The sequence below is a fragment of the Puma concolor genome, chromosome A2, assembly GCF_028749965.1.
Source record: "Puma concolor isolate L17-30 chromosome A2, mPumCon1.1.hap2, whole genome shotgun sequence".
In the NCBI taxonomy this organism is placed as follows: domain Eukaryota; kingdom Metazoa; phylum Chordata; class Mammalia; order Carnivora; family Felidae; genus Puma; species Puma concolor.
In genome coordinates, this window is record NC_141668.1 from 163,993,145 (window position 1) to 164,018,565 (window position 25,421).

Below are 25,421 nucleotides of genomic sequence, written 5' to 3' on the forward strand. Positions count from 1 at the left end.
CAAAGAGTATAAGATCCTACCAGATGCCCTCCGTAGGCTTGTGACATGTGCTCCTGCACCAGCAGGCAGTACCTGGGCGTGCCCGTTTCCCTACAGTTTTTCTGACACAATTCCACCTGCCCCCTCGTCAGGAGAATCCAGTGCTCAGGTCTTGACCGCGTACTTCTGCCGTGGGTACAGCTGCTCCTTCTGCTGCTTCCTGGTCTTCGGGTGTGATGTCATGTGTCTTCTGGGGCCCCAGACCCAGGGGCTCGTGCTTCTTACCCTTGTAGAATTCCCTGAGGTTCTCTTCCTGAGTCTGGCTGATGATGGCGAGAGCACGGGCAATTGAGTTGCCGATAACTCTGGCAGCACGAGGCACCGCTGCCACTAAGGGAAAGAGCCATCCTCCTGATCTTTAATTATTTTTTTTTTTAGTTCCTTCAAATAATAATATGATGATGATGATTTTTTAAGAGCCAACACTGTCAACACCGTTGGAGCAGGTTCTCATGGGTGCCAGTTTTCTGGTAAGCCCTATAATGTCATCACTTCTCACAGTGCGGTGAAGTGGGTACCATTATCATTCCCATTTTATGAATGAAGAAACCGAGGGAGAGACATTTACTGACTTGCTCGTGGTCACATGAGTAGTAATGAAGGAACAGGAATTGAAATGGTAGTTTTGTCTGAGCTCTGTAAAGCCACCCTCTTAGACAGCTTCTCTTCCTGAAGGAGAAGGCAGTATTAGGGATTGCAGCATAGAGCAGGGGGGAAAAGGTTACAAACAGGAATCTTGGAGGGGGGATTCAGGCATCCCCACTCATTAGTCAGGTGGCTTTGGTAAGGTGATGCCACTCTCTGAGTATCACTTTCTTCCTTTTTAAATTGGGACAGAGGGTCATTATGATGGGATACAGGGGCCAGCACACTGTTAAGCGCTCAAATACACACATGAATATACATGTAATAAACATGATGAAGTGTCCACTCTGTGTCAGACTCTGTTTTCACTGCTGGCCAACACAACAGTGAACTAGGGGACAAAAATCCATGCCCCGGATATGCAAACAAGAAAAATAAGTAAAAGATGTGTCTCAGATGGAGATAAGTGCTAGGCAATAGAGAAGAGGAGGAAAGGGTTGGGAGGTGACTATTTTTTTTTTTTTATAAGTCATCTCTGTGCCTAATGTGGGGCTCAAACTCAAGATCCCAAGATCAAAAGTCATGTGTTCTACTGACTTAACCAGCCAGGAGCTCCTGGGGAGGTGACTATTTTTTTTTTAATTTTTTTTTCAACGTTTTTTATTTATTTTTGGGACAGAGAGAGACAGAGCATGAACGGGGGAGGGGCAGAGAGAGAGGGAGACACAGAATCGGAAACAGGCTCCAGGCTCCGAGCCATCAGCCCAGAGCCTGACGCGGGGCTCGAACTCACAGACCGCGAGATCGTGACCTGGCTGAAGTCGGACGCTTAACCGACTACGCCACCCAGGCGCCCCATGGGAGGTGACTATTTTAAGTAGCCTGGTCAGGACCAGAATCACTGAGTGACATGTGAGTTAATGCCTGAAGGAGAGGAGGGAGGAGCCATGAAAAGATCATGAGGGGCACCTGCTGGCTCAGTTCGTGGAGAGTGCTCTTGATCTCGGGGTTGTGATTTCAAGTCCCACGTTGGGTGTAGAAATTACTTAAAATCTAAAAAAGAGAAGAAAGAAGGAGGAGAAGGAGGAGAAGGAGAAGGAGAAGGAGGAGAAGAAGAAGAAGAAGAAGAAGAAGAAGAAGAAGAAGAAGAAAAGAAAAAGTCTCAGAGCATTTCAGGCAGTGGGAACAGTGAGGGCAAAGGCCCTGAGGTGGGGGGATGTGTCTGCAATGCAGCGGTGAGGTCAGTGTGGCTGGAGGGAGTGAGGGTGGCTGGAGGGAGATGAAGGTGAGAGGGTCACAGCTCCAGGTTCTGCAAGGCCTCTGGTTTGCAATTAGCTTTCCTCTGAGGTAGATGGGAGGGTGGGGCTTTTTCGGCGGAGGGTGGAGTGAAGCAAGCTCTATTACCAAGAGGTAAACTGAGGTGTGGAGGTGGGCGCTGCTCAGATTTATTTACATCTGCTTACGGGGTTTCAGCGCGGCTCAGCAAGGAAGACTGGGGGGCGCCAGAAGGCCGCCACTATTTGAGAGGCGCTGGGAGCGCGGCTTCAGAACGCTGGACAGCGCCGCGCGCGTTGCCGGGAGACCAGGGAAGCTCCGGCGGGCGCTCAGGGCGGAGCTTTGGGAAAGCGTCCTTTTTCCAGCCTCTAGCTGTGAGCGCCCGGCGGGAGACACCTCTGGGGCGTAGTCGTGGGCCGAGCCTGCAAGAGCATCCAATTGGAAGTTTGCGGTCTCCCTCACAAGGGCGCGGTGTCTTAGGGCGGTGACTGCAGACTGTATAATACTTTTTGTTCCAAACGGTGCCTACTGAATGGGCATAAGAGGGACGAGCGGTGTGCACCCGGCGGACCTAAGGGCAAATAGGCGGTTTGGTAAAGGACGTGTTCGCGGGGGCCAGAGTGGGCCGGCTTCTGCGCCCCTTGCCCAGGTTCGAGAGACCTGGCTGGCAGGGGTTCTCAGCAGATCCAACTTCCCCTTTCCTGGGATCGCCACAGCTGCCCAGGGGAGCCTCCAAAAACGGGAATTAGGTAGTTGGCCTTAAGAAGCTGGTACTGGGGCGCCTGGGTGGCGCAGTCGGCTAAGCGTCCGACTTCAGCCAGGTCACGATCTCGCGGTCCGTGAGTTCGAGCCCCGCGTCGGGCTCTGGGCTGATGGCTCAGAGCCTGGAGCCTGTTTCCGATTCTGTGTCTCCCTCTCTCTCTGCCCCTCCCCCGTTCATGCTCTGTCTCTCTGTCCCAAAAAAATAAACGTTAAAAAAGAAGCTGGTACTGAGGAGCGCCTCGGTGGCTCAAGTCGGTTAAGCGCCCTACTCTTGATCTCACCTCAGGTCTGGATCTCAGGCTAGTGGGTTCAAGCCCCAACTTTGGCTCCGCAGAAGGCGTGAAGGCTTCTTAAAATAAAAACACACCCCCCAAAAACCTCAAACAGTGGTTACTGAAGCCTTGGGACCCTGAAGAGCAGGAGTCGTGAGACTTTGGGGCACAGAGTGGGGAATGCAGAGCCTCTGGAAAGAGGAGTAAGGGGGGGTTGAATACCTCTGTCGTTGAAGTAGGCTACTTGGAGCCTGGTGTTGGTGGTTGTCCTAGGAGGACAGAGTTTGTTTTCTCTGGTTTATCCAGCCAGGGATGAGGGCTATCTTTCCATGACATTCTCACTGCGACAGCCCGGTGCCAAGTAGGCTAAGCTTAGCTGCCAGCTTCTTGGGAAATGCTGGGAAGGGCATGGGTCCAGGACGTTACGACCCCCAGAGAACGACTTCCATGGTGGCACCTTAGACTTTTCTGTTTGTCTCCCAGTAACGGTAACAGAGTAGGGACCCTCGACTTCCTGTGGCCCGAGGCAACGCAATGCCCCTCTCTGGGCCAGTCGGCTCCGTCTGGAACTTGCAGTCATTACCCCTTGCGGGTCTAGAGGGCTTTCCTCACCTAGTCCAATAGACTCTATCACCTAAACCGCCCTGAACCTCAGCCCCGACGTCCCAAAATTCAATCAAGCCTCTTTGCTGGTTACCTGACCTCCATTCTCACCTCTCCCACACACCTGTTCTTTGCCCAACAAAGGACTGTTCTGAAGCATGACTGAGCCTGGGTTCTTCCCAGCTCAGAATCTTTCCATGCATGGTTCCCCACTGCCCTCAGGATAAAGGTCTGAATTCCACTGCTTGGCTGTCAAGGCCTTGTACTGGTTGCCCCCCGCTGACATCTCCATCTTGCAACCCCACACTTACCATCTTGCAACAAGAATGCTTCGCTCACCTGACTTCATCTCTCTGAAGTCCCCTCTCACCACCCAGCTGAACTTCTGTGCACGGTGTTCCTCTGCATGGCATAAACTGTGCTCACCCGCCCTAACATACCTGGTTCCATTTAACCGTCCTGTCTCAAAACACAGGTCTTTCCCGGCACTCCCTGCACCAGCTAGGACAGGGCCCTCTTGGTACCAGGAAGCCACAGGAGAGCAGGGTCCAGGTTCATATTCCCAGCACCTTGCAAAGGACTGATATCCAAGCAACTCTGCTATATTCTCAGCACCTATTACCGGACCCATACATAAGCAATACCCAATAAATACATGTGCAGTGAATGCAACAATGAACACATGAAGTTTCCGTTTATTCTGGGATGGGTTAGAATGAGCATCCAGGCCAAGGCTTGCTGGTGGGTGGCCCAAGATTGTGTCCAGAAGTCTCAGGAGAGGCCTGCAAAGGGCACCGACAGTGTGGGGCGGGCTCACACCTGGAGACTGACTGAGTCCTGAGGCTGAGCCCAGCTGGACCAGGCCAGTCCCTAGGGGCGGAACAGGCCATGCTGACCACTCAAGAATGGTCAGTGGTCAGAGGAACAGTGCATGTTTCCCTGCCAGAGTGGAGACAGCTGGGTGTTGACTTCCAGGTGAGACTGGACCCCACTCCAGAGGGACAACCAGGACCCTAGTGATTCTGCTCAATGCAGAAAGGTGGAAATACTGGATGTGCCCCACTACTGCTTAGAGGGCCCCTTTGGTCCTAGGTCTCAACCACCCCACACCTCCCCGTGGGATCATCTGAAAATCCCTGCAAAGCTCTGCCCCTGTGACGTCACCTCAGCCCACCACACACGGCCAGCTGTTCCCTCAGTAGAGGTCTTTCTCCTTTCCTCCCTCCAAAAGCACCCTGAGCCCTCTGGGGTGGTGTCCAGTCCCAGGTCCCTGACACTCATGGTCTATCCACCAAATAACCCTATCCTGATCAACTTGCTAAGCTTGTGGGCCCACTGGCTCTTCCTGCTGATGCTCCTGGTGATCTCCACTGGTGACTGAAAGACGCGTGTCACCATCCTCTCTGGCAGCATGCAGACCGAAGCATCTCTCTGTTGCCTACCGTGTCCCTGGCTGAGGAGGACCCAGAGAAGCATCTGAGAACCTCCTCCAGGCTGGCTTCCTGGGCTTGGAGGGCAGCAGGCTAGAAAGGATTCGATCAGCTTTGAATGGGTGACAGGCCAGCACCCAGGTCTTCTCCATGCTCATGGTGTCAGCCACACCTTCCTGAACCCAGCTCCCTGGGGTGGCAGTCCTGAGGGCTGAGATACTGTTCCTGGTCGGCTACACCACAGTGCCATTAGCACCAATGAAGTCCCCAAGCAGTTGGGATGCCAAGGCACGTGTGCTCATGAGCTGTCGCTTCGGGACAGGCACTGGCCATGCTGACTGTGGCGATCCTGGCCGTGGTCAACAAACTCCCAGGGCTGTTCTAGCAGCATGGGATGAAGTCTTCACCCAACGCTCTTGCAGGCTGTTGAATACTGTTCTCCCAAAAACATACATCCAACTCCTAAGTGCCAATACCTATGAATGTGAAGGATCTTGGGATGTGCTCACCCACGATTAGGGTAGACCTGAAATCCAAGGATTGGTGTCCTTGTAAGAAGGAGATCTGAGACATAAGCGGCTCTCAGGGAGGTCATGTGAAGGTGGAGGCAGAGACTGGAGGAATGCAGCCACAAGCCAAGGAATGCCCAGAAGTCACCAGAAACTAGATGAAACAAGGAAAGATCCTGCTTCTCAGATACTGCTTTCTTCTTGGCAACGAAAGTCTCTCAGGTCAGTAACACTTGTCCTGGCTTTGGGAGCACTCAGGCCAGGCCCAGGGACTCAGACCAGCATCCCTCAGCGACCAGCAACCTGGAGATCTGCTGTTTTTCACAAGAACATGGCACCAAGTAACAGCTCCCTGAGGTCTCCACATCAAGGTGGCCTGGGAGTTTTCTCCAATGCCTTTGAGATTCTTGCCCTTGTGAAGGGTCTACATTCAGAACTTCAACGTGGTGGTGGTCACTGCTTGGGAAACTGATGGCGAGGAAACCTGAGCTGAGAATACAGGCCCATAGCTTGAAGGCATCTGGAGGTGGGGCGGGGGGACGTTCTTCCCCGTGGGTTCCGGAGTGGTGCAGGCCCCACCCACAGCCTGGATCTTCTCATTTCAACACAGGGTCCCAATGATCTCCTTTTCCCAGCCCCTGGAGGTGTCCAGGAGAGATGGGTCATGGACGTATCATATCCCATCGAAGTCTGGGTTGGGACCCATCCCTAAGGCCTGTCTCTCATCTCTATTAGTGCACATGCACACACACACATCCAGTGTACTGCAGGCCACCCTGGTGCTTGCACTGTGGACTGCCTCTTGGGTGGGCATCACACCATCCCCCCGTCTCCCCACTGGTATCTGGGTCCTCCTCTGCTCCAGCAGAAGGCCAAATTCTTCCCATATTTTTTTTTCTTTTTAAGTGCAGAACACCTTTCTTCCACCTCTCCAAGGCGAATCTTCATCCTTTGAAGGCACACTGGATTTTCTGCCTCAGCTGAGGAGTTCTGAATCGAGAATGGTTTGCTTTTCTCCCCAAGGCTATGGTTCATCAAGCACAGGAGGCCAAGGACTGCCTGCAGTTCAGAATTCGAACGATGCCTGGTCTGAGGGATAGCAGAGAGATGGGAAGAGGAGAAGGGTCCCTGCAGACGTGCAGCCCAGACTCACTGGAGAGGCTCTTCCCAGACAGAGTCGAAGCCTGGGCAAAGGCAAGGACAGCGCCGCCCCCGCCCACCCCCTGGGGCAGGGCCAGAGTAGGAAAGGGCTGCTCTCAGGGCAGGTCTCTCCACCTCCACGTGGCTGACACTTAAGCAGAGCGGTCAGTAGCATCCTTGGCCCCCGCCCACTAGGTGACAAACGTCCCCCAATGCAAAACTGCCTGTGATTGAGACGCACCACTCCAGGGAAACCTGTTAGAACAGGGCTGGGTGGCTAGAAAGAACCCTGCCTGCACACTCGGAACCTCTGGGCCGGGGGCAGCACCACGAGGCTGCAGCTGTTGGGGACACAAAACCACACCACCCAGACAGAGAAGGTTCCAGGCTGGGCTTCCCAGATCTTGGGGTGCTTTAGCCAGATTCAACTGGCCTTTTGCAAGTTGGGTTACACGTACCAAACCTACGTAGGTTCCACTCCACAGTGACATGAAACTGTACTTAAAGCTACGCCAGAATTCACAGGGCAAGAAAGGAGGCATGCTGACTTGTGGGAGCAAACCCCTAACAGGAGCGTAGGCCACTCTGCAGACCACCTGGAGCCCCCCGGGACATTGACAAAACAAGATCCCGTGTTACCGGCTTGCTGGCCCTGGCCAACCTTGGAGTGAAGGCATCGAGAAGCCTGGAACTGGACCCTTGGGTGACGAGGGGCTGTCCTGCCACCCCCGCCCCGCATTCCCATGCTGGGAACAGTGGGGGAACCTGCCCATCACACTGCTGGTGGGTCAGACACCCAGGCCTACGACGGGCGCAGAGTTTTCTTTTTCTTTTATTTGTCTACATTCAGCTTAATTCAGATGTACTGCCTGAATGATCCAGACATACAAAAAAAACCCCACTCTTTCCCACTGGTTTTTAAAATAAAATCTTCACTTATAAAACTGAAACACTAAAGCATTAAAATACAGAAAGCTCGTTTAACTCACTTCACAAAAGCATTAACAGATGATGTATCCCTTCTGGAGCTATTTAAAGACAAACTGAGTTAACGCTAACACCAATTGTAAATAGACAGAGGGATACTTAACTGTAAGAACTCAAACTCTACTCAGACAAAGTTGTAATGGCAACTAACAAACCATCGAAGACACGGAAGTCCCAAACACAGCTAAATAAGGGTCACAGGACGGGTCACGGGAGTGACCAGCTGCACCGCACAACACAGCAATGTGGACAGGTTGGGGCGAGGGGGCCTGGAGGGGCCAGCTGACATGTTAACTGTGATGCATAAAACTGAATCTTACGACGAGGGGGAAGTGCAGAAGGTACAAATCTTCACCCCTCGGGGGGCTTTATCTATACTGGTAGTTCATGCTGTGGTCTGCGTTTCTGCCGTAGCCGCCCTGTGAGGACTGGTAGGAGCTGGGAGGGCCGCTGTAATTCTGGCCGGACCCGGGGGAGTTGTAGTTGGACTGTGACGAGTAGCCTCCTAGGGAAGAGAGGGGTGGGTTAGAGCCAAGGGGCGCGGGGCTTGCCCCGCAGTCAGAGCTCCGGACCACAGCCAACAAACACCCGAGCCACGTGGGCCCACGTGGTGTCCGCGGGTGAGGCCACGGGCGGGGGGGGGGGGGGCCCGCCCGTGGGGGGGGGGGGTTCAGGCACTGCCTTTCCTGCGCTGTCTGGTCTGGTCGTCACTACCACCCTGTGATGTGGACCCACGGACCCCGGTTTGTCAGGGGTGCGGGTGGGCCCGTATGGACAGCAGCAGTGGGAGCTGTATCTGGGGGCTGCCTGAACACAAGGCCGAGCCCAAAGCCCCTGGCCGGAGGACACACGCCAGACTGGGCCTCAGCCCTGTCAGCGTTTTTCCACACAGGTGCCAGCATCTTAAGAGCGGGGCGGCATCTGTATGTCTGCTTCTGAAAAGCCGAGAAGCTGGAGGTGTGCCCGCAGCCATGTGCCCACGTCTCCGTCTCGTCCCCGTCCCCACCCCACATGGAAGCCAGATGGCACGTGCCGCTGCAGCCCTGCCTACGGTGCCCGCCTGCCCACGCCGGGCATACGATACCCCTCACCGCCGGACCCCTCCCGAGCCGTGCTGTGCCACCTGCCGATCCAGGCCCACCTTGTTTGCCTTGGTATGAGGAGCCGCCCCCAGAACCTCCGCCGTAGCCCCCGTGTGACCCTGGGTTGTAGGACGACCCGCCTGAGCCGTAGCTGTTCCCGCCGCTCCGGCCTCCACTACCACTGTAGTCTGGGGGAGAGAAGACAGTGCAGTTAAGGGGCCTCGGTGAAGACACAGCTGGGGTGGCCTGGGATCCTTGTGGCCCCGGAAGGGGCAGGCCCCAGGCTGAGACCACGGGCCTCTGCGTATCCCCCTCGTCCTGGCTGCTTAAATCTGGCACATGTCAGTTCAACTGAGGAGTGCTAGGGGCTGGCCGGAGCACCGCAAGGTCCCCGTGCTCTGGGGCGGCCCGGTCACCAAGTTCTGAGGCCCTGTTCCACGCTGTCTTCCCACCCACTCCTCCAACCCAAGCTTCCCCCCACCTCGGGAAGCACACAGCAGCTTCTCCTCCCACCCACCTGTCACCAGGCACCCAGTGCCCTCCGCCCACACGCAGAACAGCTTCTTTAAAGTCCCTGCCCCACCCTGGGGGGGTGCCTGGGAGGCTCACTCAGTTAAGCGTCCCACTCTTGATTTCAACTCAGGTCATGATCTCATGGTTCATGAGCTCAAGCCCCACGTGGAGCTCTACGCTAACAGTATGCAGGCTGCTTGGGATTCTCACTCTGTACCTCTCCCGCTTGCGCACTCTCTCGCTCTCTCAAGATACACATTTAAGGTCCCTGGCCTTCTCACTGACCAACGTCCCTTCACAGGAAACAAGTGCACATCTACGCTTTCCTACTCCGCTGCCAGCACAGCTGCAGCCTGCTGGGTTTGTGCATGAGGTGGAGGGAGAGGTAGAGGGAGAGGTGGAGGGAGAGGTGGAGGGAGAGGTGGAGTGGAGAAGTAGCTCACGCGCCCTCAGGGGCCTGATACAACACTGTCGCCTGAGCCCTGGAGGTCACTTCACGGCAGCCGGCCCAGACTCAGACTCCACCCTTGTGCCCCAGCCTCAACCCACCGGCCTCCTTGGCATAGGAGCCTCCGCTAGGCCTGCCTTCGGAGGAGGAGATGGATGGGAAGGGAAAGGCACGGATCTGGGCCAAGGGAACCCTGCCTCCAGGGTTTCCCTACAGCCCACCCAACAGCCAGCACCGCCCGGCTTCCTTCCAGTCCCTCGGCAAGAGGTCAGGGCAATGCTGAGCTTCCGCCACTCCACGGGATGCGCCGCTGGCCTGGACCCCGGCCAGGCCTCGGGGCCCTGGAAGCCAACTCACTGAATTTGCTCTCGTAGCTGTAGTCTGATCCGCCCCCGCCCCCGGGGGAGCTGTAGGAGTTTGAGTAGGAGGAGTAGTTGCCTTGTCCATGATTATAGCCCTTCTGCTTTCCCTGTGGGGGGCCGTAGTTGCTGTACTGGCCCTGGTTGTAGGACTGCTGCTGGCCTTGGTGGGACTGGTAGCCTGAGCCGTACGAGGGCTTCTGCTGGCCCCCGTGGGGCTGCTTCTTCCCAGCGTGTTTCGGGGGCACTGGTGAGTTGTAGTTGTCGCCTTGGTAGTAGGAGCCGTAGCCAGAGGAGCCACCACCGCCCCCGCCGCCGCCACCACCGGCATTCCCAGAATGCCCTCCGTTGCTGTAGAACTGACCTAAACAGGAAGGCAGCGGGTCAGGCATAGGATGGGGGAGCCGGGGGAGGGGAAAGACAGGGAAGGTCGTGGCTGTGGGTCCTGAAGGCTGACCCGCAAGCCCACTGCCCAGGCCAGGGCAGAGGAATGGAGGTGGGAGGGCGAGGAGCAGTGGCTCCGGTCCTTAAAGCAGCCTGGTTTGGACTGGTCCAGCCTTCAGCTCCACTCACCCATCAGCTGATGACAACAATGGATCTTTGCCAAGCAGCGGCAGGACAGCACGCCAACAGCAGCTTTTGCAGCGGATGTCAACATTACAATGAGATGAGATCCGAGCGCGAGATGACATTCACGACTGTTACCCAGATGTCCCCAACGGTGACAGGGAAAAAAGCAAAGCCCCAGAGAAGCAGCCGGCCACCCCCACCTCCCCCCCGCTGTGCTGGGAAGAGGCTCTGCAGTCACAGGCCTGGGTGACCCCCAGACATTTAATGAGGCCCCTAAACCTGGTTTCATTCCTGGAACAACTAGTCTGACATGGTTGTTGGAGGAACAAACGGAGACTTGGCCAAATGACCTGGGGCGTCTCTCTGGTGTGACTCGTGCAAACGTGGGGGAAAGGAGACTGGCTAAAAAGTCAGGATCAGAACATCCAGGCTGGGCCTCAAGCTACAGCCTCAGACGGCCCCCCCAGAGGGCCCCTCCTTGTTCCCAGCACAGCTGCCGGGGGCAGGCGGACCGAGCAGGATTGACAAGCGTGCAGGGAGGCCGCCACATTCTCAGACCCTGAAGCTGAGAATGTCACAGTAAGACTCTCCTTTGGTCACCAGGTGTAGATCCCACGAGACAGGTATGTCCACACCCCACCCCCACCAGACACTCAGGTGGGCCGATGGGGGATGGGTGGGCTAAAGTGCGGTGGGAGGAAGGGGAGGCCGGGGCGTGTGGGTGGCTCTCGAGCCCAGCAGGGCAATCCCCAGCGCTCACGTGGGGGCAGCGGAGCTCCTGGCTCCCGGGGCAGGGGTGCCTGTGGGCACACCTTTGCTGGTCGGTGCTGCCCATCTACAGACAGCCTGGTGCCCCTCCACCCCGCACCGTGCCCAGGGTGAGAGGGAGGGGGAGGGACACTCCCACACAGCCTAGCCTTCCTTCCCACTTAACATCAAGGGTTCCCTGCCTTTTGGGTAGAGTTCTAATTTGGGAGTCATCACGTGCCTTCCACCCACTGGAGATGTGCACCCCACACTCCCATGTCTTGGATTGTTTGAACAAGAATTTGGATAAAACTGACCTGTGACATCAGTTTATTTTCTTCAGGCGGCCTCCTCCACCCCTCCACCCGCCCCCATCACAAAGCCAAAACACCAAGAAGGACATGGCCCACGATGCAAGGGAACAAACATGCGGAGGCCTGGCCAGGAGGCTGGAGGACAGGAGGTCCTCTTCAGACCCCCTCTCAGAACCCCGCCACCTCGGCTGCCCCACAGCCTAAACTGAACACCTCCTCGTCCCTCCTCAAGCACAGGAATGAATGAAGACGCCAAGTACTGAGGACTTGTTACTTTAACATGTATTGATTAAAAAAAAAAAAATAAAGGGGGGGGGGGGGAGTAGTTTTCAACGTCATTTCAGGATAACTATTTCCTGGTATAAAAAGACATTATTCTCAAACAATAACTTTCTAAAAAAAAAAAAATACATCATGCAAAGTTTTAAAAAGTTTCACTGAATGTTTCAAACCTCTGGGAACAAATTGTATAGTAACCATTTTGACCAGTTTTTGCCGAAGAAACGCAAAATCTTGCAAGTCAACTCAAAGACAGGCTTTGCGGCAAAGGCCTGCTGACCAGAGCCCAACCATGCCCTTTCCAAGAAGGACTTCCACTAGGAAATGGGGGTCTCAGCAAAGAATCCCACTGCCTCCGTGTGCCTCTGCACACAGGGAGAAGTCAGAAACTCCAGCCTGCACCCTAAGGTGAGAGGGTAGAAGATTCCAGACCTTCTGGAATCCATCATGGCTGCACACCCAGCAGCACAGGTCCCGCTGAGGCCGGTTCTTCACTGGAGAATTGAGCTACGTATTAAGTCTTTCTGCTTAATTCTTTTTAAAGCCCCGTTAAAACAAAACAAAAAACAAACTCTAGAATCCCATGCATTTGCAGCTGTGATTAGGACTTGCAAAATTCCACGTTCTCTCTCCCTCAGAGCCTGTCTGTTTCCTGCACTAATAATGGAAGCACAGTTTTGATACCTTTGAGAGTTCACCTCTAACTAAACCAGCCACGAAATACCGCATTCCCAAACAAGAACCCACCAGAGCATTTACAAAAGGCGGGAGAGGTTAACTTAGCACAATGTACAATTCCCGATGTTCCCCACGTTTTACAAGATTTAAAAAAAAAAAAAAAAAAAAAAAAAGGAAAAAAAAAAAGCCAGTTGCTCTGGATTCAGATGTGATAAAATCGTTTTCATTACTGTCAAAGGCATCAACCAGATTTGGGAATTTGTTAAAATGTTAAAAATTCATACAAAACCTGCTGTAAATTAAGACAAAGGTAGATTAAAATGCATTATTATCTGTCTCTTAAATAAAGTAATGCTTTCCATAAAAAGCAAAGGTGGGCTTTTGCCTTGATGCTGACCAACGCTGGCTCTAGAATTCTGTGCAATTCTGCACAAAAATGCATTCTCTGAAAATTGTTTTCCACTTATTGTGAACTTCAATATGACCAAGTTCAAAGGCAAATCACGATAAAAACTGCCATTGTCTTAAATTCTGCAGGCTAAGAGTTTCAGACAAGCTGCGGTGACAAGCCACGGTTGAGAAACCCAGTGAAGCACAGGGGCACAGCACGGACACTTTGGGTTTTGGAGTTCGAGAAAATTGGAGTAAAAAGTTGATTTTGTGTGCAATACTTTTAGATGCTCTAGGAAGACCCAAAATCATGATAGCCGTAGCAGTCTGTGAAAAAGTCACCTACAAAAGGGGGAGACAGAGCAGAGAAAAAAAATTAGAATTCTTTTGAAAAATGGCACAGAGCGCCACATTTGAAATTCATGTTTTAGATTTCTCTGCTCCTGTAACCCCCCAGTGAAGGCTCCTTCTCAAGACAAGAGCTGTGCACTGCCAGGAAAAGCATAATCACAGGACTGGTGTTTCGCATGGCTTAAAGCAGAGAAATTTAAAATTCTGACTTTTAAGAAATTTTCAAGTCACACAAATACATGTGTTAACATTTAAAGAACACACTACACTCTTGCAAAATAGGGGCTTGAGGACTGTCTGCCCTAATCACTGGGAAAAGGTGCGAGCCGCTCTTAAATCTCAAGGCGGCTGCTGCTGGTGGGCTGCCCCGTCCTAACTCCGGCGTGGGAGCTCCGCTGTAGCTTCCCCCCAAACCGCAGACAAAGAGAAACACACACTTACTGTAGCCTGCCGTTGCCGAGCTGCCTCCGTACCCATAGCTGCCATATCCGGCGCCTGGAAAGGAACAGACAGGGTTACGGGGTGGAAGGCGGGGCCGCCCTGCCCCCGCCTCTCCCAGAGTCTCCCGCCGGTCACCCGATCCCAGGGGACCCACACGCTCCCAGGAGCAAGCAGGGCCCGTGGGGACGACACGGGATGAGAGTCCTTACCGGCGTTCATGTAGCCTCCATGGTTGGCGCCACCAAATCCTCTCCCTCTCCCTCGACCTCGGATGTTCCCTCCTCTTCCCCGCCCTCGGAGGTTGGGGGGCGGGGGCACTTCATTATGCATGGGGCCTCCCATGCCGAAGCCAGGGTTATGTGGCTGCACGGGGAAAGAACGGAGACCAGTTACGTTCACCTCACACCCCAACCACGGGTGAGCTCGTGCCACGGCCGGAGACCACGGGGGCACCGCTTACCTTAGCAGCAAATTTCGGTCCACCTCTCACAGGCACGGGGGCTCTCTTCTTCTTGTTGGCTTCCAGGGCGAGAGGGGCATCGGGGAACAGCTTTTCTAGTGCAGCGAGAGCAGCATATGCTTTTGCCACCTTTTTGTTTGAGCCAGCACCCTGAAACTTCTGTCCATCCACCTCGACCTGGGAAGAACAGACGTGTGTCGGTGTGGCCCGACGCCACCCTCTCCTGTGGCAGGGGGACTCTCCTGGGGGAGCTGGCCGCTCACCTCCATGACGAAGCGCTTGTCGTGGCTGCCCCCAGTCTCGGAGATGAGCTCGTACTTGAGGCCACGCCTCTTCTCATTGAGTTCCATAACAGGGTTCTTGCCGTGCTTGGTCAGGATCGGCCCCTGCTGTTTTACGTTCTCAGGGAAAACAGAAAAGAAAACCAAAAAACTCAGCTAAGGGCTTTCCAGCACGTATAGGAAGGCAGCCACCCCTGAATCATGAAAAGACGCCCTCCACGCTATCTCCCCTGCTATCTCTCACCACCCTCGCCCCCCCCGGCCTCTGGGAGTCATCTGAGGGCCTCCCAGCAACGGGACTGCCTCCACTTGCATCCGACTTCTGGGGAATGACTTGACTTTGACCCAGGGCTGCCCCACTGCAGCCCTGGGCACTGGGTCAACATCAGCAAGGCCCTCTTGGTCGTGGCTCAAAGGCTCACGCCCAGCTCCCTGTATAGGCTCCTGGACTGGAAGTTACTCTTTTTGGGGAAAATGAGCAGGACCAGTAACCACCCTGGTTTCATAGAACACAGAACTGCCTGCTGCATCCTGTCGGGCACTCCGGCACCCACCACGTGCTCACCTCGGCAGTGGGATCTGAGGGGAAGGTGGCGCTGGGGGTCGAAGCAGCTTCCACCACAGGTGGAGGGGCCACCACGGCCGGCTTCGCTTCCGTTTCCTCGGCCGAGTCCTCCCCCTTGCTGGAGTCTCTGCCTTCGGCACCGGTAGGGAGGCCCATGTCCTGTAACACCTGCAGGAGGGACACCCGCAGGGCCCCCAGTTAGGGAGGGCTTAGTACCAGGGCCAACCACGCAGGTCTCCCCCCACCCCCTGGATCCTGAATCAGAAGCTTCTAGGGTGGCCCAGCAACCCAGAGGGTGTTTTCTCCACTAGCCATCCCGCTCCCTTTCCAGCACGAAACTCTGATGCCCAGCCACATCTGGGGACTCTCTGTCAGCCACAACGACAAAGCTATTCTTCCACGTATGATTTGGCACACATTCAAAAATCGACTCCTCTCAATTTTCACGCACCCTCTCTAAGCCTCACGCTGTCCACACTGGGGGTTTCGAGACCGTGTAATGGTTCTGAAGGAGCCCGACACACAGAAGCGCTTCTGTTGTCCTCAGAACAAGCACACGGTGCACAACACTGCTCACCACACTTACCTTAACGGCCACATGAAGCTTGGCAGTCTTTTTGGACGGTCCAGAGGCCTCGAATGAGTTGCCATCTACCTCCACAGACATGGTAAAGATGGGGGCGTGGACTGGACCAGTCTGGGAAACCAGCTTGTACTGCAGTCCTGGCTTCAGCTGGTTTAGTCTCATGAGAGCATTCATAGCCTGAGGCGGCTCTGCCTTCTCCTCTAGAGAGAGAACGCCAACATCATTCTGGACTATTAGCCAACGCTCAACTGGGGAGGAGGAACCGCTGCTGGTGGCCTCCTATGGCACGGCACAGCGGCCCAGGCGCCTGTACAGGCCAAGGCCTCATCTGTGTCGTTCCCGAGTACGTTCACCCCACTTTTCGTTCTACGTCTACGTTACGGTTAGTCATTTCAGAAAAGATCACATCTGAGAAAACTAAAGCCAAAGCGAGCATCTCGTCACTCTGGGATGACTCTTAATTGAGCCAGATAGAAGATACACTAAGGGCTAGAAGTGAATGCTGGTACCTTTCTTCTGAATCTTCTTCTTCTTTTTGCTGGGAGACTTTTCCTCCCCGTCTTCCTCCATCGGGCGTTTCATGGGTGTAATGGCATAGGTGGTGCTGGGGGGGATTTGAACTGAAGGAAGAAATCACGAGAGAAACAGCTGAGAATCCCTCCTGTGCTCTGCGAGGAGTCCGTGCTGCCGCCGCCCAGCCTGGGGCCCAGGCCCCACGGCATGCTTACCTGTGTAGTCCACTGGGTTTTCATTCTTTGGTTTCTTGGGCATCTTAGAAGGCAGAGGGTCCATACCCAGAACTTTATGGAGCTGGCCAAACGCGGCAAGCCGCAGAGCATGCTGGAGAAGGGGAAGAGGACCTGACTTAGCCGCCCTGTGCTCCTCGCCAAAGTGTGTGCGCTTGCTAATACCTTCTGGAAGGGGTGGGAGCTGAGGGGGTTGCTAAGGGTCTCCCCTACAACAGCAAGGGGTCCCCCAACAGCCAGGGGAAGGCCTGTCAGGGCCCAGCCTTGCTGTGGGGGAAGGCCAGCCTGTGACCACCCCCCTCAACAGGAATACAGGAGACCCCAACCTGGGGACTGGTTGCCACACGGAGCCACGTGGTGGGCCTGCAAGGGAAGGACCCTGGAGCAGTCCACACAGCAAATACATCTCCCCGCTGAACTCGGTGTCCAAAAACAGCACTCGAGCAGGCCGAGGGGATAGGCGACAAGCACACGTGGCGCCAGGGGAAAGAAGCAGCCCAGATTGGGGCGCCCTGTATCAGGCACGATCCCTTCACCTTCGATCCCCAACCTGAGCCTACGAGTCCAGTGGCTACCCTGAAAATACCCAGTAATGGAACTGGAAGCCAGTGATTACAGACTGGGTAAGGGCTCACGTTGGCAATGGCGATGACTATACCTGCGCACTCTGTGTGATATCTTCCCGTTGCTGTCTGTCTAGATGCCCAATAGCATCAGTGGCTTCTTTTTCACAAGGGTCATAAATGCCAGAACCATCTGAAGGCAGGAAACAAGGAAGATATGCAGAGGATTATCTTTTAGCATCTCGGAAGAGTTGCGTTGGCTGAGGGAACCAGGTGCGTTACCCCCCACGCCCCATCCACACCCAGCTCTGGAAAACACGCTGAGCTCGGTGACCCACTCGGCATCCAGCCCATGAGAGAAATAATCCACGTGTCTCAGAGCAAGGAGCTCGCGTGGGAGTGGGTCACCACTGCCCCGGATCCGCCCTGAGTCACAGCTGCGGAGCCGGCACAGGGCTGGATATGATGGTGCAAGAGGGTAGTCACATGCTTCAGTCCTAGGGGGGACACGGGGCTGCTGCTGCCCTAACCCGGTCAAGGGACCCGCCAGGAAGTGGCCTCAGGGCCTCAATCCCTGTCCTTTCCCTGCAACTTGCAAAGCACAAGGCCCCAACCTGGCATCACGATGCCCGACGCCAGGCACTCCAGCACTCTCCGCAGGGCCTCGCCGGCACCCATGGGTCTGTTGGCTGTGCCGATGGACTTCTCACAAAGAAGCTCGAGGGGCTGAAAGGCAAGACGGACAGTTAACTCCACTGTCCAGAAGGTGGTCGGCCTGTATCGAGGAGCTGTCACTGTGTGTGTGTTTAGGGGGGGAGGGGGATATCAGAGCACTCCAAGTTCACAAGTTGAGGCTAAACCAAAGACAGGACAACTAGAGCCCAGCTGGGTAACTTTTCCTTAAAGAGATAACCGTTAAATCTTTCAGACTGTAGAAGCCAAAAAGCCAAGAAGCCAAGACGTGGCCTTTATGTAGGTGCTTGTATTTATTATGTAGCCACTTAAAAATATAAAACCCACTCTCAACTATGGGCTGTAGACAAACAGGCAGCTGGCCAGACTGGCTTATGGGCCCCAGAGTTTGCTGACCCCTTTCCAAGAGCAGCTACAAAAATGCTTCTTCTTGGAGTAGAGCATATCACAGGAAGTGCTACCTGGCCAGCCCTCTCCTTAGGCCAAGCTCTGTGCCCACCACGGGGTGGGGCGGGAGGGGGGGTTCTGGTCTAGCTCTCATCCCCCACCCAGGGTGTGGCACAAAGTGCTCGCTCAATATATGGCTAGCACAGGGGTGCCTCGGCCACACCCCGAAGCGCCACTCGGGCCCAGTTACCATAACGTACTACTGGGATATGGGAGAAAGTCTCTGTGCACACGAACCCCAGATGGCCACGGCTACGAGGTCCTTACCCATCCTCTGAGGGGACCCCAGGTGGGCACGCGGGTACACAGGTCCCTCAGGACCCGGATGACAATGACACACGACTTCAGCCCATTGGCTCTGGCCTAGAGAACAAAGTACAGGCTCTTTACACCAAGGAACCTCCCTCAACACAAGGCAAACATGAAAAACACGAGTCTCAAGGCGCTACTTTGTCAAGGGTAAACGGTGAACGTTCAAGACCATCAAGTGCGTGGTCAGTGGCAACTTCACCAGGTGGACGAGAACAAGGTTACTCTTGGCACAAAGCAGCAGCAGCCCACCTACTCAGTCACAAGCCTCCTCTGGGGGTGTCAAATTTGTCTGTGCGCGCTCCTTTAGCAACTGCACGCCTGCAGGTACTAAGTGCGGCACGGCGATCTTCAATGTTACCGAAACTTTATGGTGAAAGTTAGCCAAGCTAAAACTTAGGAATTCTCTACCAAAAGACAAATAGAAGAACAAAATGCAAACCTGGAACCACTTGGCGTGTCGGAGGGACGCCAAGGCAGCAAGGCATTTCTGCCTGTCCAGAACGTCCGGGGGATCGTTGACTGATAGCGTTTCTATTCATGGATGGAATAAGAAGACAAGGCACAGTTTGACCAAGGGGTTTCTGTCAGGTGGAAAGGGGATGTGGCAGCTTCCTAAAGGGCAGCTGAGGCTCCCAGAATCTCAAGTCCTCTCCACCCTAGACCAGGGAAGGAGAAGCTAGAGTGTGTTTAACTCTGCCCTGAGGAGATCATAAAAATCGGAGGCCCCTCCAAAAAAACAAAAACAAAACCAAAAAACAGTAACAAAAACAAAAGTGGGAAATTACTCTAAAAGGAATAATCCCATGGGGGAGGGGGACAGATAGGTGGATCCTATCTTCTAATAGACAATTACCTTGCTTCCTCCCCATGATCTCCCAATAAATTAGCTATGCTAAAAATTTCAATAGCAAAAAAAACACAAAAGCAAAAAAAAAAAAAAACACAAAAAAACCACCAAAAAACAAAAAAGAAACAACCCTCCCTCCAAAAAAAAAAAACAAAAAAAAACAAAAAAAGAACCCAAAAATAAAAACAACCAAAATAGGTGGGGGGAGTGGAAATGAACTCCCTCTCTGCTTCCCACAACGGCCATCCCCTGAGGCATCTGCAGCAAAGGGGACCACCTCCGCCCACCAGGCGGGACTGCCCTAGCCCCAGCCCTTGACAGAGAGAGTCCTGTTGGTCAAAGGTCCAGCGTCCCTAAATCGATAATTGGAATCAGGTATCAGAACCAAAGGTAATCAAATAGCAACAAGGGCGCAGAGTGTGAGCCTCTGCTGCAGCAGAACCGGGCACTGTCACTGCTGCCAGTTGCGTGTCAGGGATTTGGATAAGGCCTGTTACCTTCACTCTGCGGTGTGAGATCTGTGCTTAAAAAACATCCGCATGGAAGAGACGCGTGAGGGGCCCTTGGTGGCCTTTGAATGGTGAAAGCATTAGAAGTCTCTGAGGTTTTGGTTTGAAAATCACACAATTGTTGAAAACTTTATCCAAAACTCTGTATCAACTCTTTGCATTTCCATCACGGCAGCTGATAAAAGCAGCCAATGGAAGAGGACAAACCAAGAAGCCCTCGGTTCTGCTGCAACACAAGCTGTTTGCACAACTCCATCGTGATGTTCATGCAGAAACCATCTGGTTGTCTTCCGTAATTTAAAAGCCATAAAATCACCAGGGACACCCTTTTTCAAGGCCAAAGAACGCTCGACAGAAAAACCAAGTTTAACACTGATGAGAACATTCAAGGATTAAGATAAAAATGGTGCAATCCTCTATGAAAAGTGCTACTCACTTTTAGTGCAACCGTTTTGTCAAACTCCCAAGCACTGAAACTGAACGGGAGGTGTGACCTCAGAGTAAAGGTGGTCAAAGCTACACCGATATCCTTTTATCAAAGCAGTCTAAAACTGAATAGCACATTTGGCTGGCGAGGGAACACCGAGTTTCCAAAGTCCTGCTGGCCTTTCTCAGCCTCCCTACCTCCGGCTAATACTTTCTCCATTTCTTCTCTGACAACAGGGGAGGTCAGGTGGATGGTCAGGGACAATGGAGGCTCTTTTGTGTTTTTTATCACAATCGCAGCATCATCGACAGACTGGAGTATTTCGTACTTGTCTTCTGTAACAGCCTACAAAAGAAAATGCAACTTTCAAAACATACTTCTTCCTCAAGGCTGGCAATCAACAGCTGTATCTGTCTCTGCTGGTTACCACAGCACACATGTCAACTTCTTGGGGTGTGACATGAGAGCAGTGCCTTCATCTAGGGTATCAGGACCTCCCTCTTACTGACTGGGTCTTTAGCCACTTTCTGTGTACTCCAGAGCGGAGGTCTCTACGCAGAGAAACTTTCACGGGGAGCTTTGCAAAACAAAGCTTTAGGTTCTGGGCCAAGGAGACCAAGGGTACGATTGAATCTTTACTTTGTCGCTGGCTAGTTGTGTAACTTTGGGCACATCACTTAATCTCATTAAGATGTTGGTGTCTAATTTCTAACATGGACTTAGTGACACGACCCACACCAGGAGGCCGCAGGAGGCTTACACGGACACCACACGGAAAGCACAACACCCAGCAGAGCGGGCATCCACCACCCGTATTTCCATACTGAGATGAGCATCCATCAGTGTGGGGAAAAAAACTGTGTAGTAAGAGAATTTGTGTCACATTATGCGTTAAGAAAAAAAGCATACATTTGCTGCAAATGCACGTATCTACAAAAGGGTATGACAACACCCTGGCTTCCACTTTCTCCTTTATACTAGTTTATGAGCCCTGATGAAGAGAATTCAAACTTCTATGATTTCTGTTAGGGAAAACATAGAGGAGGAGGACAGATGCACTCTGGAAAACCTAAAATGGGGTTTCTCCACCTCAGCACTATGGACGTTCTGGGCCAGAGCATTCTGGGCTGTGGGGCCATCCTCTGCACTGCAGGCCATTTGGGCAGACGTCTCCAGCCTCCTCCACCCGGCAGACGCCAGCAGCACCCCACGCCCCACTGCTGGGACAACCCAAATGGTCTCCAGCTCGCTAAATGTCCTCTGTGGGGACCAAACTGCCCCAGTCAGAAAACACTAATCTCAGTCAGTAAAAATACACTTTGTTTGTACCTTTCTTTAAAGATTGGCTTTTTACAAAAGGCGTCTTTCTTTTAGAAACATTCACAACAATGTAATTTTCATCAATGAGTACGCTTTTTACAGACGCGAGTTAGAATTAACTTAAGAATTACCACTGGAACAGAAAAGTTTCGGGCTTCATTTCCCTGAAACAGCCTCCAGAAGTGTCTGCTGTACTGCACTAGCTCTACTTTTCAATTCTGACCACCATCCGAAATCCCAAATTATCAGTCACAGGCAAAGAAAATGCATGTTTACATATGAAAATGAACAGGGTGTTTCCCCAAGGAATGAGATTTCTTAGTTTTTTCACTTGCTTCTTTTGCTTATCCTGTTGCTAAGTGGGGTGAATGTGTCCCAGGGGGGCAGCATAGGGTGGCGGCACATGGAGGTTCTAAAGCCCCAGAACTCACCAACCAGGGATGCTGAGGTCAACTACTCAGCTCCCTGCATCCCAGTCACATCTTCTAATATACTCAGATGATAAAGTCCTGTTTTAAAGGGTTGTTACGAGGACGAAGAAATAACATAAACAGCACATGTGGCCTAGGCTCTGGTGTAGTAAATGTTCCAGAAATGTCAGAAGCAATTATTTATGCAACACTTTTGTAACAAGATGAAGAAGCTGGTTTTATGTTTTAAGTAGGCTCCACACCCAGCGTGGAGCCCAACGTGGGGCTTGAACTCATCACTCTGAGCTGAGATCAAGACCTGAGGTGAGATCAAAAGTCAGAGGCTTAACGGACCGAGCCACCTAGGTGCCCCCCAAAAGTTGGTTTTTAAAAAGTTCTTGTGCCCAGTTTTGGATCAGTGGGGAAGAGTTAATAATTGCACCTTCTATTCAACCATCGACACCCATCGACTCAATTGGCTCCGGATGTAAAGTTCCAGCCCAGTGCAGCCCGGAGCACAGCAGACACAGAGTCTTTCCCAGATGAAAGAGCTCGGGGCCTATCACATGCAGCCAGGCACTGTCCGTAGAGCCTTAGAGTTCTGTGGCATCCACCCACGCGTGCAAGGGTGGGTCTGGAGCCACCTCTTGGTGCACAGCACGAAAGGGCCGCTCTTCCCCTGCCCTGCACCCTCAACATGCGCAGTCTGACCCCACCCAGTGGAGACGGTCACACTCACAGCGAGCTGGATGGCCAGGTTGTCGGCCACCTTGTCCAGGAGGGCAGTCGTGGGCTTCTCCTTACATAGCAGCACCAGCTCCAAATCCAAGTCCCCCTTGAGCAGCAGGCCCTTTGCCACGAGGCCAACACGCATCACGCCCCGCAGGGTTCTGGTCATGTGCTCCGTTTTCTGCTCCCTGAGGGACAGACCGAAGGATGCTCAGTGAGGGATTCAGCATAGTCAGAACCCAGAGGCCACGGAAAGGCTGGAGTTTCTTAGAAAAGGAGACATTCACCCCTACGCTGGCCAGTCTCTATACAAAAGATCCCCACCGCCCCAAAACCTCAAACTTACCCAGCCCCTTCTTTGGTCTCGTCCTCTGGGGGCACATCCACGTTCTCAGACTCGGCGTGCTCACCGCTTCCTTTCTCTTGCTCATCTATCCAGTCAGACACAGCTTTGAGAGCCCTCTCTGTGTGGGACACCATGTTCTGGACGGCCTCCAGTTCCTCTTGGGTTGGATAAACAGAAGAATGCTTTGCCATCACGTGGCGATCATCATTCACAAAAATTCGCATCGGACGCTGGAAATGTGGAAACTCAGTTAAAAACAACGCAGAGACCACACAAGCGTCCACTCCTCTTCCAAGCCGCCCAACGCAGAATCAAGCTTCGTCATTTGTGTGCAAGTAAACCTAGGGGAACGCTCCTGAAGGCGTGGGGAGAGGGACAACTGAAGGAAAACGGCTGTTCATTCTCGAGGCAGCTGAGAGGAAGGGGGCACTTCAGGCATTTATATATATACGTATATACATGTACGTATGTGTGTGAATTCTTACACTGTGCAGCAGTATTTTATAATTCAAAAAAGCTAATGAAAAAATAGGAGAATCAAATGCTTTAGGGAAATGCTACATCTTCGAATATGAATACAGAAATAACATTTACAATTTTTAAAAACTTACCATTTTTACTTCTTTTTTCTGTAGTGTCTGGAAATCAAATGTTTGCTTATCTTTTCAAACTGTGACAGATTTCCTTGGTGTTATCAATATTTCAACTATCTATAAGATCAGAAAATCATTTTAGTTTCAAGTATTTCATACACGGATGAATTGTAGCAGTCAGATACTGAGTAGGATGAAAGACAGTGGTGCTGCCACGTGAGGGGCCCTGTTAACACAGCAGGACACATCCTTATTTCCAGGTAACCGCTGGTAAGCCGAGGCACAAACTAATTATAAAATTCCCTAAAAATGAAAACAGCTGGTTTCAGAATCCAACTCCACCCACATCTAGAGGATTTCTATTTCATCTTCTTTCATCTTTTATTTTTTAATGTAAAGTATGCCAGATTTTGTCAAAGTTCGTTTATTTATTTTGAAAGAGAGAGAAAGGGAGCACACGTGCACAAGCAGGGGTGGGGGTGGGGGTGGTGGGCAGAGAGATGGGGGACTGAGGATCCGAACCTGGCTCCTTGCTGACAGCAGAGAGCCCACTGCAGGGCTCAAATCCACAAACTGCAAGATCACGACCCAATCCGAGCTGTACTCAGACACTTAACCAACTGAGCCATCTAGGTGCCCCAGTATGCCCGATTTTTTTTAACGTTTTATTTATTTTTTGAGACAGAGAGAGACAGAGCATGAACGGGGGAGGGGCAGAGAGAGAGGGAGACACAGAATCGGAAGCAGGCTCCAGGCTCTGAGCCATCAGCCCAGAGCCCGACGCGGGGCTCGAACTCACGGACCGCGAGATCGTGACCTGAGCTGAAGTCGGCTGCTTAACCGACTGAGCCACCCAGGCGCCCCTGCCCAATTTTTTTTAAATGTTTATTTATTTTGAAAGGGGGGGAGCAGTCAGTTAAGCACCCGATTTTGGCTCGGGTCATGATATTGCAGAGTTCATGGGTTCGAGCCCCGCAACAGGCTCTCTGGTGTCAGCATGGAGCCCACTTCAGATCCTCGGTTTCCCTCTCCCTCTGTCTCTCCCTGGCTTGCGGGCAGCACACTCTCCTCTCTCGAAAAATAAATATTACAAAAATATTAAAAAGAGCGAGATCATGAGCGGGATGGGGGGGCAAACAGAGAGGGAATCCCAAGCTGGCTACATGCTGTCGGCGAGGAGCCCAACATAGGACTCGATCCCGCAAACCGCAAGATCATGACCTGAACCAAAATCAAGAGTCAGATGCTCACCTGACTGAGCCACCCAGGCACCCCTAAAGTATGTCACTTTTCACAAATATAAAAATTAAAGCTTAACACGCCTCCAATAAATGGTAACAATACAAATACTCAGCAAAATCCTGGTGTTTGGAGAAGGAAAAGAGAGGGAAGGAGCTCTGGTCTTTGAGGGTCATGAAGAAATGGAAGGAAAGCAGGGGACTAAGAGCCCCAAAAGGTGTCTGTCAACCAGAAAGGCAAGAACCTTCTGAAACATCAGGTGGATGTGACCACTGCACCACGTGCCCCCCTCCGTGGGTTAAATTTTGAAGAGACCAAGAGAACTCAAGTGCACAACAGGAGTCTTTAGAACAGGCGTAGCTGTAATTACCATTTGGGGCTCTAAATAACATGCTGACGACAACCTACTCATTCCTACTCTGTGCAAACAGTCTGGTCCACACTGATATCTTCCAAGTGAGTGAACAACACAGAAAATCCATCACAATGATACACAACAGATGAATCCACCCATCCCATCCAACCACAAAACAGCCAGCCCCTTCAATCGAAGCCAGTTACCAGCCAGGGCAGC

The 25,421-nt window shown here is 52.8% G+C and overlaps 1 protein-coding gene across 4 annotated transcripts in view; it reads right to left on the bottom strand.

Moving 5' to 3' along the window:
- Positions 1–4,211: 4,211 nt before the first annotated feature.
- Positions 4,212–25,421, bottom strand: part of ILF3 (interleukin enhancer binding factor 3) — a 31,519-nt gene continuing 10,309 nt past the window's right edge. Inside the window, exons 2-20 of one of the 4 annotated variants that reach the window (XM_086699094.1) lie at positions 23,627–23,725; positions 23,016–23,245; positions 22,680–22,857; positions 20,408–20,555; positions 18,867–18,958; positions 18,383–18,478; positions 17,590–17,701; positions 17,071–17,168; positions 16,395–16,506; positions 16,176–16,286; positions 15,667–15,866; positions 15,081–15,248; positions 14,498–14,623; positions 14,235–14,411; positions 13,984–14,137; positions 13,775–13,828; positions 10,003–10,368; positions 8,744–8,872; positions 4,212–8,107 (exon numbers count right to left, since the gene is read on the bottom strand). In XM_086699094.1, the coding sequence (XP_086555220.1) occupies positions 7,971–8,107; positions 8,744–8,872; positions 10,003–10,368; positions 13,775–13,828; positions 13,984–14,137; positions 14,235–14,411; positions 14,498–14,623; positions 15,081–15,248; positions 15,667–15,866; positions 16,176–16,286; positions 16,395–16,506; positions 17,071–17,168; positions 17,590–17,701; positions 18,383–18,478; positions 18,867–18,958; positions 20,408–20,555; positions 22,680–22,857; positions 23,016–23,245; positions 23,627–23,629 (2,691 nt within the window). In that variant the 5' untranslated portion in view covers positions 23,630–23,725 and the 3' untranslated portion in view covers positions 4,212–7,970. Of the gene's footprint in view, positions 8,108–8,743; positions 8,873–10,002; positions 10,369–11,892; positions 13,325–13,774; positions 13,829–13,983; positions 14,138–14,234; positions 14,412–14,497; positions 14,636–15,080; positions 15,249–15,666; positions 15,867–16,175; positions 16,287–16,394; positions 16,507–17,070; positions 17,169–17,589; positions 17,702–18,382; positions 18,479–18,866; positions 18,959–20,407; positions 20,556–22,679; positions 22,858–23,015; positions 23,246–23,626; positions 23,726–25,421 lie in introns of those variants that run through there. The other 3 variants (XM_086699093.1, XM_086699096.1, XM_086699095.1) reach the window with 3 other exon arrangements.